Source organism: Schistocerca serialis, chromosome 4, assembly GCF_023864345.2.
Source record: "Schistocerca serialis cubense isolate TAMUIC-IGC-003099 chromosome 4, iqSchSeri2.2, whole genome shotgun sequence".
Lineage (NCBI taxonomy): Eukaryota > Metazoa > Arthropoda > Insecta > Orthoptera > Acrididae > Schistocerca > Schistocerca serialis.
The window spans coordinates 106744900-106757703 of record NC_064641.1 but is presented as its reverse complement, the minus strand read 5'-3'; the positions used below and the strand labels follow the sequence as shown (position 1 = coordinate 106757703).

The following is a 12804-nucleotide window of genomic DNA, read 5'->3' as shown; positions in this document are numbered from 1 at the left end:
TGGAGGCTGGGTTTGTGCCATTGCCAGTCCGGAAGCGTGGGAGGCACAGTTGAGGTCCTCACCAAGGGATCTAGCATCATAGCCTCGTCTGCTACTGCATGGACACAGGGACAATGGAGTTGGCAGTTTGTCAGAATAGAATTCTGTGGCAATACAGCTGCCACTAGAAGAGGCTTGGGCAGGGAGAATGACTCTGTTCGTGGGCTCCCAAACAATGGCCCACATATCTGCATGCTTTCAGCTGGGGTAACTGGGAAGCAGGTAGTACCGACAAGTGTGTTGCATGGGGCTATGGCTAACGGCATGGTGGGTGGTTGCTGGGATGTTAAACATCTGGGTTGGAGATGACAGTGGGAGTGGAAGCACCATTTATAACTGCAGTTGCAGCTGGAGCTAGTTTTGGTGCCAGGTTATGAGTTTGTGACCAGCTGTGATGTCAAAAAGTTGACACCACCTGTGGCCTGAGACAAACCTTTCGGTCCACTTCATATGCCAGCCAAATTTACATGTCCAGATACAGGTGGCCTGTGCATAGGCAGACCTGTACTTGGGCTGAGACACAGGAGATCTAGCTGAGTTGCAGTAATAGCCATTTATTGTGATTTGGACTGTATTATAAGTAAAAATGTAACACATAACAAAATAAACTCAATCCAAAATCATTATACTTGCTTGACAACTGCTTCTATTCCTTATATATTTTTAAATGTGTATAACATGCATACATACGTGTGTTTCACTGCTGTTCAGTTTAAACCACTATGCGTAAAAATGAATTACTGGTACCAAACACCAGTGCAAAAGACTATTGTAAAAATTATCTGTATGTTATCATATTTTATGGTGTCAACAGACATTACGAGTTTAAACTAACTCGTTCGACGTTACAGTGAGAGAACGCATGAATGATCCATTGAACAAGCTAACAATTAACCATCTTCTGTGAATAACTCAACAGAATGCTGGCCGACAACATCGAAAATCACCAATATCTCGACGGGTAACCCTCTCTTTCATTTTAAGGCTTATGCAATTCGTGCTATGAAAATGACAAGGGTCTACATGTCAAAATACTGGAGTTTTTAATGAATTTATCCAGCCACAGTCTCACAAGTAACACAACAGGCTGGGAAAAGCTTAACTTCTCCTTGGGCAATGTGTTGAACATTATAGTCTGAATAATTCACAGGATACATATTCCTTACCAATAAAAGCTAGGAAATTCTCATGTACTGTGTATGAAATTGATATGCTCACAAAAACATTTATAAGCCACAAGTCTTTAAAACCAAGAAAGATCACTAGTTTTTTTCAAAGTCTACATTGTAATACAATCTACTATCTGAGTCCATGGCTGAATCATCTGATTGTATATTTAGGATGATACGTTCAAGGCTTTTATCCATCTTCACCTCCCTAAGAAAGTCTTATTTTTGAAACTTTTCAGTGTGACACACACAGTGTGCCTACGCCGAAGGGGGATGCTGTCCATTGCTTCAAGCACAATCATTTCAGTGCCTTACCTTGACTGTTTTGCCTTTTCCCCCCATAGCTTGTGACCTGTGCACAAATTAATTCTATTGGATTATACTGACAGTAATAGGTGCATAAAAGCAAAACTGTGTGACCACATTCACATTCAAGAAAGTCAAATTTGTACATTATGTTGCATGACTTTTATAAATTAATGAGATGCAAGCGTTCAGCATGAGTCTGGCTTATATTGTTAGGAATATTTTTATTTTTCAGCTAGAGCACAATATCCCTTTTCTTGGTGCTCATACTTGGGCATTTCTCTGTAACAGCTGAATGATAACTGGCATGGTAATTACAATGACCGACTTCAAAGCTAGGTATGACAAGACTTCCTCAGTGAATCACTTCTTGAAAGTGACGGCGTTCATTTCTGAATGGTTTTTATTACATCTAAATACAAATTTACTCTGAGGGCCAAAATCAGAAGAAGAGCTAGCATGGAGAATAAGTATCCGAGAATCTTTTGCTAAGGGAACTTTAAAACCACCAGAACCATCACCCATTTTCCAGCAGGTATTCATGGAATGATTCTGATTATCCATGTTTCATCAAGGTGATACACTGTAGAACTACCTCCTACTCTTATATCGTGCACCTTTATAACAGATGTGCTTCGTGCTGCTTCTATGTCACTTCTTTCAATTAAAAATTCTCTTCTTAACATGTTTAAAATCAATGTATTTTAAAATTCTTTACATTGATGAAGCACTACCTTTGAAGCCAATTTGCTCAGGCATAACTGTAACAAGTTTTTGTGATGTTGGATATTTCCTTTTATATACATTTCAAACACGGAGTGCATTAAAACATCATTGTCAAAACCATCTGTTTGTGTTACAGGTTTCTTGTGATGTCGGTGATTTTCAGCAACACAAAATTTCCTGAGTTTTCTACAGCTCCGAAACTTTTGTTCACTATTACCTGTACAGCCCCGACACTTTTGTTTACTATTCTCTGTACTGTTCTCTTCCCAACACATGCTTTTGCAGTTCATTCTTGAGTCAGGAAAATGTCAAAAATAGAAGTATTGGTATCAGATTCAAATTTGAAGTCATAAATGCGGGACATGAACCACTTCTACTGCTTGTGAAGCATTTATCTCTACATGATTACTCTGCAATTCATAATTAAGTGCCTGGCAGAGCATTCATAGAACCAGCTTTAAGATCTCTCTCTACCATTCCCCTCTCAAACAGCGCACATTAAACACGAACACTTTTATCTCTTTGTCCGAACTCTAATTTCTCTTACTTTTTTATGATGAACATTCCTCCCTATGTAGGTGGGCCAACAAAGTATTTTCACACTCTGAGGAGAAAGTTGGCGACTGAAATTTTATGAGAAAATCCTGCCACAATGAAAAACGCCATTGTTTTGATGATTGTCACCCCAATTTGTGTATCATATCTGTGGCAGTCTTTTTCCTATTTCGCAAATATACAAAACGAGATGCCCTTCTTTGAAGATTTTCAACCAGTTCTATCTGCTGTGGATCCCATCATGACAGCAATATTTCAGAAGAAGGTGGAAAAGCATAGTGTAAGTAGTCTCTTTGGAGGACCTGTTGCATTTTCTAAGTGTTCTACCAATAAATCGCAGTCTTTGGTTTGCTTTCCACACAATGTTATCAATGTGATAGTTGCATTTTAAGTTAGTCATAATTATAATCCATAAGTGTTTAGTTGAATTTACGGCCTTTAGAATCATGTGTTTTATCCTGTAAACCGAATTTAGCGGATTCTCTTTAGTAATCATGTGGATGACTTCAGACTTATTATTTAGAGCCAACTGACATTTTTCTCACCATACAGATATCTTGTCTAAGTCGTTTTCTAATAAATTTTAATCTCTGGTGACTTTACAAGATGGTAAATCACAGCATCATCTGCAAACAGTCTAAGAGGGCTGCTCAGATTTTGTCCTAAATTGTTTATTAGCTCAGGAACAGAGGAGCACCTATAACACTTCCATGCAAACGCCAGATACTTGATGTTTTTTTGTCGATTATTACATACATTGATTTTTCTGACAGGAAATCACAAAACCAGTTACACCACTAAGACGATACTCCAAATGCACGCAATTTAATTAAAGTGGCTTGTGGGGAACTTCACGTTTATTGCCGTCACATGACATTTTCATTTGGAAATCACACAAAAATGTTTACAGATACGCATTCACGGCTATACTGCTGCAATGAAGTAACATCGACATCTGAATGAATAATTCAGTTGCTCTGTGAATGAAACTGCATTGTCACAAAATACGGCAACAGCGCAGCACCTGGTGGGAGATTCTTGTAGTCCAGTTTGTAACTCGTGGCTAGCCACTCAGAAAGAGGATGAGTCTTATTGGGTACTAGCAGTTAATGGCACTTTGACCATGAGCTAAGTGTTCAGTGATTTGGACCACACCTAGCACTGCTGGTCAGATCACTACATATTTCGCAGTAGTTGTCAACATCCCGTACTTCCGTATAAAATATTTCATTGGTTTTAATAACCAATGTTGTGTGTAGTGCATCACACTGGTATGATAATATGTTGCTGCTATAACCAAATATGGACATTAACAGGCCAAAATTGTTGCCACAATTTGCGACTTGACTGTACATGGCGAGAATGTGTGAAGTACATTTGGTTGACTGTACATGTGTTAAAAATGCAGAATATTAAGGTGTTTAGAATATGCCAGGAAACCCCTTGCTTCTGTAAAGAATTGAGCTCCCATGTGTAAAACAGCTTCAAACTTCTGATTACTTTAGAAATGAGTGGATGTATTAAATATTTTATTTTAAGTACATAAATGGGGAAAAATGTTTAGAAAAGGTTTCAAATTATCTTTAAAGTGTCTTGGAAATTGCTAAATGCACTTAGCAGCTGAAGTAATGCAATTCATTTTTAACTATTATTGTTAACTGAAGATTTGTTCATTCATATGAAAGGACCATTGCCAGGAAGCAGAGCATTTGGTGCTTAGCAGTGTTTCATGTTTTAAATTGCCACATTTGAGTAAAAACGCCACTTGTACAACACAAACACTAGATTGTTTAACAGTAATGTTAAATTATTTCATTTCTTTCCTGATTTGGTTTTGAAGCAAAACCCTCACAAACTTTGCACACTGTTGAAACCGTGTGGCTCTCTTCTTAATCCTATAACAATTACACTTTGTGAGATGTGTCCCATATTTCAGAATATTTTTTAAGCACATCAATGAACAGTTACACTTCCAAACTGGCTGTATCCATGGGAGGCTGGCAGCAGCCATTGCTGGGGTTGTCAACATGTGTACAACAGCCACTTCATGGCGATGAGTGAGATAATAGTGATGCAGCAGTGCTCGGCGAGCACAATTCTCTCACCATGTAACTGCTGTAGTGTGTGTGGCTCCGTTGTTTCACATGCACTGCTGAAACGAGGGAGAGAATGCTGCTGAGAACTCATGATAATAAACCCTTTGAGGCCATCTGATACTGACAGTTGGTTATTTCAACCTGTCAGTGCTACTTCACGACAGCAAGATGATGCCCTCAACTATTGTACTAATAAAGGTCACAACTAGTCTCACACTTCAGTAAGAGGAACGAGTCAACAAGTAGGATGCAATCGCAGTGCCACCATTCTCAGACTTGTGATATTCATAGATCTGCTGTGGGAAGGAAGGAAGGCACTGACATGAAGGCAATGATCAATTTCTAAGGCATGAAGCCCTTAATCTTAAGACTCATACTTGCTCCATTTCTTATCTCTACTGGCCGATTGGTTGAATCGTATGATATTCAGGGCCACAGAATATTGAGATGTGATACTGATCGAATGCTGGATGCAATTATATCAAGGGAGAAACCCGATGAGTTGTAAAGTATGTGGTCAACCGACTGATCTCACAGAGGAAGGATCGCTGTACCATGTACTGAGCACATCATTATTGTTTCACATCTGCATGTGCCATGTGGCACAAGTAATGGACTTATTACCACACTTCTGGCCACCCCACACTGTCAGTAAGAGAGCAGCAGAAGCTGGACTGCTGAATTGGCATCCTGTGTGCAAGCTGTAACAGATGATAATTTAGAAAAGTGAAAACTGCTAATGAATGACATTCTGAACTATCTCCAGTGACAATTGCTTTTTAAAGCAACTGAGTTACTTCTGGTAGTGATTCAAAAGAACTCTGATGGCACAGGGGTAAGTTGGAGACATTCCATGTCCTCATATATTGTCTCTCATTAAACAGTATCCTGGCATTGTATTTCAACAGGACAACACTTATCCACACACAGCCTGTAGCTCTACAAACTGCTTCCAGTTTGTTGAGGTACTCCCTAAGTCAGTAAAATCCCTCAATACATCCTTGATGCCATATAGGGTTACAGTTATAGTATAAATTTGGTGATGAACATAAAGCTAAATCTGTCAACTCAACTATTTCTGTGAGATTATTTTTTCTTCATCATTCAGTACTGTAACAGTAATTATGATTTTTCCTTGATAAGTGTGAACTTTAATGATAAATTTAAGTCAGAGAAAAAATACCTATAGTAAAACAATAGAATATCAAGCAATTTTTAATAAATCTCTTAACTTTACCTATTCCTCTTACCTCTGCACACTCCCCACACTGTCTGCCATATACTTCTCATCCAAAATCAAACAATGGAAAATTCTTTTCTGTTACTCTGCCTACCCCCTGCCCCCTCCCCCCACCCTCCATCTAACCTTTTGACTACACTGAGGTGTTCTACCCTCTCTCTCCACCTCACCACTGTACACTCTCACAAGCAGCAGTTTACCACCCCCACCCCACCCTGCTATCCCACCTCTTCCCCACCCCCACTTCCTCCTTAACCCCATCACCCAGCTGTCTCTCCCATCATGCGCTGCTGCTTACAGTCTGGCTTAAGTTGCCAGAAACTGTGGTCATGTGTGTGAGAGTTGCATTTACGTGCATATGTGTGTGTGTGTGTGTGTGTTGTCTATTTTGAACGAAGGCCTTGTTGGCCGAAAGTTCACTTTCCAAAAGTCTTTTGTTATACCTATCTGCAACTCAGCATCTTCGCTATATGGTGAGTAGCAACTATCCTATTCATATTATTGGCACTAGTTTTGTATTAGTTTCATTGTGACTGATAATCTACCTTACTAAGTGGCTAACACATTCCACGTGGCACACTGTTCCAGTTGCATTATTGCCCATCTCACAGTTTCCAGGAGCAACAAAAATTTGATTCTCTGTATGTCGTATAGCTCCTGACCAAATTTAAAAAATAAAATTATGTCATAATCTGCTCATTAAGAGGTGTAATCTTATGCTAACGATAAGTACTACAGTTAGACACCATGTACAAGTACTGAGAAAGCGTAATTCACCATGTGCAAGTACATGGATTATATTCATCCAGTATTTGACAATGAGAACACTTGGTTACTTGCTACAAATTTTACACATAATTTCAGAGCTTCATGATACTTTTTCTTAACAACACCCCTCACAAAATAATGGAAGGGAAGAAAATCACATATTACATTTTCTCTGTTGGTGCAGTAAACTTTGTTGGGCGTGATTTTTAATTTATTCTTTAGTACTAACTCTATTCACAACACCAAATGTATGTGCAAAATTGTATCATCATACAGGACACAGTTCAGGAGATACAAAATGGGTATGTGGGGACACACTGGTATCCATTCCAACCACCACACACCATCGTGACCCTAAATCATTTTCCTACCAACTAAAGGTCTGTATGTTTACGAAATTGTGTCTGACCATTACTTCAAACTGCTCAACTTATTCTATCAGTGAGTGTATTTTTCTGGCATCATGGCTCAGCTGGGGCGAGAGTTTGTTTTGGACAGTGTGTGCAGAGGGAACATGCAAGAAGCAAGGCATAAGAAGAACGTGAAGGAAGGAGAAGATCAGGAGATGAAGAGCTCAGGAACATGTGGACATGGAAAGTTTGCATAGGTGCAGACCACGGTAATAGCATGCTGTAGATGGGAATTACACATATGGGGAGGAGGACAAGAGCAGGTAGATCACAGTGAGGAGGGGGATGCAGAGGCCTGTTAATTGTTGTTGTTATTGTTGTTGTTGTTACTGTTATTATTTATTAGTCTCAGTCAATCAAACTATACAGACAGCCTTCGTAACAATTACAAAAGGAGTAAACATAAAATACACTGAAGTGATAAAAGTCATGAGATAGCGATATACACATGTACAGATGACAGTAGTATAGCATACATGAGGTATAAAAGGGCAGTGAATTGGTGGAGTTGTCATTTGTACCCAGGTGATCATTATGAAAAGTCTTCCAATGTGATTATGGCTGCACATTGGGGTTTAACAGATGCTGAATGCAGAATGGATAGGTGCAGTTAGATGCATGGGATATTCCATTTGGAAATCATTAGATTCATAGTGTAAAGAATGAGCTGAGAATACCAACTTTCAGACCCATGGACAATACAGTGACCAACAGTCTTCACTGTGAATGATGAAGAGCAATGGCGTTTGTGAAGAGTTGTCAATGCTAACACAAAAGGAGCACTGAATGAATTAAGAGCAGAAATCAATGTCGGATGTATGACAAACATATCCATTAGGACAGTGCAATGAAATTTGGTGTTAATGGGCTATGACAGCAGATGACTGATGCATGTGCCACTGTAGGACTTTTTCTGGGCTTGTGACCGTATTGGTTGGACCCTAGATGATTGGAAAGCCATGGCCTTGTCAGTTGAGTCAGTAGGGTTTGAATGTAGTACAGACCCCATGAAGCCATGGACCCAAGGTGTCAACAAGGCACTGTGCAAGCTGAGGATGGTTCCATAATTGTGTGGGCTGTGTTTACACGGAATTGATTGGGTCCTCTGGTCCAACCGAACTGATCATTTGCTGGAAATGGCTATGTTTTGCTACTTGGAGACCATTTGCAGCAATTCATAGACTTCATTTGCCCAAAAAAAGACTGATTTATTATAGATGGCAATGCACCATGTCACCCAGCCATAATTATTCTTGGTCGATTTGAAGAACATTGGAGCAAATTATTTGGCCACTCAGATTTCCCAAAATGAATCCCATCCAACGTTTATTGGATGTAATTGAAAGGCCAGTTCATGCACAAAATCCTCCTCTGGCAAAACTTTTTCAATTATGGACGGTTATAGAGACAGCATGGCTCAGTATTTCTGTAGAGGACTTCCAACGACTTGTTGAGTTCGTGCCTCATCGAGTTGCTGCACTACACCAGACAAAAGGAGGTCCAACATGATATTAGAAGGTACTTTATGACTTTTTCACTCAATGTATAACAGTGGCTGAAAATTAGGTACACACTAAACTATTACAGTAAAGAGATTTGTTCAAACACTGTATTATGTGAACAATTCCAATCATTGAAATTCCTTTACATCCATTTTTACATAGTTTGATATTTGAATAGTGTCAGATCATTTATTAATTTGCCAAACAATGTTTATCTTAGACGAACAGGAAGCTTAAATTTTGAAAACTGTGTTATTATCTCTATGCACTGAAGAAGATACTGAAACAAGGAATGTGATTCCATATTTCCCAATTTCCTTGACTAATTCTTTTAGCTCTCCTGCATTTCTTATGTGCAGAAATGGCTGTGGTTGGCTGTCTGAAAAACTTACTTGGGGCTGCATGGATTGACTTTATCTTTTAGCCTATGGGGATGGCTCATACAAGGTGTAGTCAAAACATAATGGGATTTTTTGATTTCTTGGGCTTTACAATCGGATTTTCAATTATTTTTTTTTAATTTTATTGGTACATATGTTCCTGATGTATGTTTGAATTTTAAGCTGTTTAGAATATTCTGTTTGTTGTTGACAGACAGAAAGGTTATATGTGTTTTCAAGTATTCAGCAAATTTTTACGTTTGGAAAAGATGTATCAAAGAATTTGCATTAAATTGCTTGAAAAATGGAATAAAGTGCAGTGCTGCATTTGAAATGTTGACTATGGCTTTTTGCAAATCTACCATGAGTAAGACAAGAGTTTACATACAATGTAAGCAATTCACAGAGGGTCGAGAAGATGTTGAGGACGACAACTGCCCTGGATGCCGTAGTACATCAATTACAATGTGGTAGAAGTAAAGAAAATGGTTCTAGAAAATCATCATCAAAGAAGTTGCTAATGATGATGGCATATTCTTTGGCTCATGCCAAGCAATTTTTTCAGATATTTTTGGCATGAAACATGTAGCAGCAAATTATATTCTGAAACTGATGAATTTCGACCAGAAGCAACATCTCATAGCCATTGCTCAGGAATCGGTAAATGAAGTGAATAATGACCCAGAACTACTAAAAAAGGTTATAACAGGTGGTGAAACATGGATATGTTATGATGTCAAAAAAAAAAAAAAAAAAAAAAAAAAAAAAAAAAAAAAAAACGGGGGGGTTCAATCACTTGTGAAGGTTCTGCTTTCTGTTTTCTTCAATTAAAATGGAATAGTGAATCATGAGTTTCTGTCTTATGGTCATATAGTCAATAAGGAATACTATCTCGAAGTTATGCACCATTTGCATGAAGCAAATGCTCCCACTCACACTTCAATATTTGTTTGTGATTTTTTGGCAAAAAGCAAAACCATTGTTCTCTCAGCCACTGTTTTTGCCCGACATGGCCCCCTGCAACTCTTTCTATTCCTGATGCTGAGGAGAACCATGAAAGAACCTTATGTTACCACCATTGATGGGATAAAAACAGAATCACTGAAGGAACTGAACGTTATAACAAAAAGTGAGTTCCAGAAGTGCTTCCAAGATTGGAAAAAGAACTGGCAGAAGTGTATTATGTCTGAGAGAGTTTACTTTGAAGGGGACAAAGTTGATGTTGGTGATGAATAAATGAAGGTTCTTCAAGAAAAACAAAAATTTCTGTTAATTTTTGATTACACCTCATATAACATGTGTATTCAAGGAGAATACTAATGAAAAGTGTAGTATACAATTTTTTATTATTTGATTCATAAAACTATGGCTTTCTTTCAATGACAGGTTGAACTTGAACATAAAATATTCCTCTTATCCATATGTGTAGTAAGCCAGTAGGTGAACCATTCCTCTTGAGAATGTTTCATGATTACTGGAGTGAAATCAGTGTAAGGTAGAGTAACACCTATGAAATGGCATTTTGTAAAACTTTCCTTTAGTAAGGCATTCATCACTTCATTATGAATGATCCTACCATGAACCTTAATCTGTATTAAACTAACATTTTGTTCTTTAAACATAGCCAAAGCGATAAATAATTTTGAGATTCATGAGAGTGGTAACTAACTAGTGTGTTGTGAACTCAGTCACTCAGTGCCTTTTGAGACATGGAGGTTAATTTGTAGCATGAGGATTTTCTGTATTATCTCATTAAAGACACATTCATCATTAACAGAGCTGTAGTATACATAACAAAAACAGGTGAACCAAAGAAACCCATTATTCAGTCAGTAATGAAGCTAAGTGAAAGCCTGCACGTATTCATCAAACACTGTATTTAGTGAGAATGTATTAAAATATACTGATATACTGAACTGGTGACTTACTTTCTTCATTAAGGTTTTTCAGTCCATCATCTGTAATATCTGACATCTGTCTTTCAATGACCGAAACTCGTGGCTGTTTTGAATTGCGAGGTGTGAGTGAGACCATCTTCAGGAAGTATGGTCGGTAAATTCCTTGACCCACATCAGTTGTCTCCGTGGAGAATACTGCAATATATACATACTAAAATTAACACAATACTCAGCATTTTCTGTGTAAATAAAGATCTTTTAACTGATTTGTAGTGTGTACACTGGTGTACTCGTATTGGCTGTTTCAGAAGATTTACAATTGTTTTTTAACTGAAAATAAGCAGATGACAAATATATGAATATTTGTGAGGTATCAGAGTGAATGGGACACTGTTTCTATTTGCTTTTGTTAAGTATTGTGTACGAGAAAGTAGTTAACATTATAAAGGTGCACATCAGGTGACCAATACTTGCCTTCAGTAGGTGAAATTCCTGGTACTCTGGACAGAAATAGTTACAGTAAAAAAATACTAAACCTAGGTTTTGAAATATGTATATATGTTCTTTCTTGAGGAAGGAAAGATTGGGGGTGGGAAGGATGAGGTGACTCAAAACCTGGGTTGATAGGGATTAAAGTCACAGCAGACTGATTAGTATGACAACCGAGGACAGAGTTTTCTGTTCAAATACATTGATACAGAACTTAATGACTAACTCAGGGTTGCATAACATATGGCATGACCTGCATCTTAATGCTTCTGGAAAGAGTCTACTTGTTCAGTCAATGCCAGAAGCAGCCAATCTGTTGTGGGATGGCTCCCTCTCAACCTGAGACCTGAGTCACCTGCCCCATGCCTCATCCCCCTTCACCTCCTTTCTAACCTTCTCAACCTGCCCTCTTTCCTTCCTGGAGAGAAAACATAATAATGTTTAAAAGGCTAGGATGAGTATTTTCTTCTTTGTAAACTATGGAAAGTCCAAGTTGAAATCTAAAATGTATAGCAGTCTGGCCACTGTGTCTGTCTGCAATTCACTGTCTCCTCTATGTGGTGAATAGCAACCATATCCTTTTCATAATATATTCTGGTTTAAGTATTTCTGTTGATAACACTAGGAATTTCATGTACTGAAGGTAAATAATGGCCAGGCATTCTTTATTCTCATAATTTTAACTATTTTCTCTTTTGAATTTTTCTTGAATCAATATTTTACTTAGGTCACTCTTGATGGTTATTCATTGGTATTCCACAGTTATTACTGTTTCTGGTGATTTATTGTTAATAGTGTAATTGAACAGTAATTGGTTTCATTACCTAATTGAAAAGTAATGGATTTTATTATCCATTTATGTGCTATATGTGTGTTTACATTCTGGGTCAACTACCATTTGCTGCACTAATTACTGATTCTCTGCAGCTCATCCAGCATTTCAGTAGTGTTCTGGTGTTGCAGGCTTCTTATAAACAAAGTATCAACTCTGAATAGCTGCCTCACAGAGCTTCCAACATTATTCTCTAGACCATTTATAAACATATACTGTAAGAATAATGTCTTGAGTTCTATCTGCTCAGAAGTTCTGAATCCAGCTGTAAATTTGGTCCAGTACTCAGAATTCTCATTCATTAAACAGCAGTGTGAAACTGTATAAGATACTTCCACAGTGTCAAGGAACATGGCATCAAGTAGGCAACAAAGGTGACATTGTTTACAGCACT

General features: G+C 38.0%; 1 protein-coding gene across 1 annotated transcript in view; it reads right to left on the bottom strand.

Annotated features, from left to right (window-relative positions):
- Positions 1-12804, bottom strand: part of LOC126474295 (sodium/potassium/calcium exchanger 5-like) — a 180500-nt gene that overhangs the window by 46770 nt on the left and 120926 nt on the right. The window contains exon 8 of the mRNA XM_050101760.1: positions 11120-11284. Coding sequence (XP_049957717.1) covers positions 11120-11284 — 165 coding nt within the window. The remainder of the gene's footprint in view (positions 1-11119; positions 11285-12804) is intronic.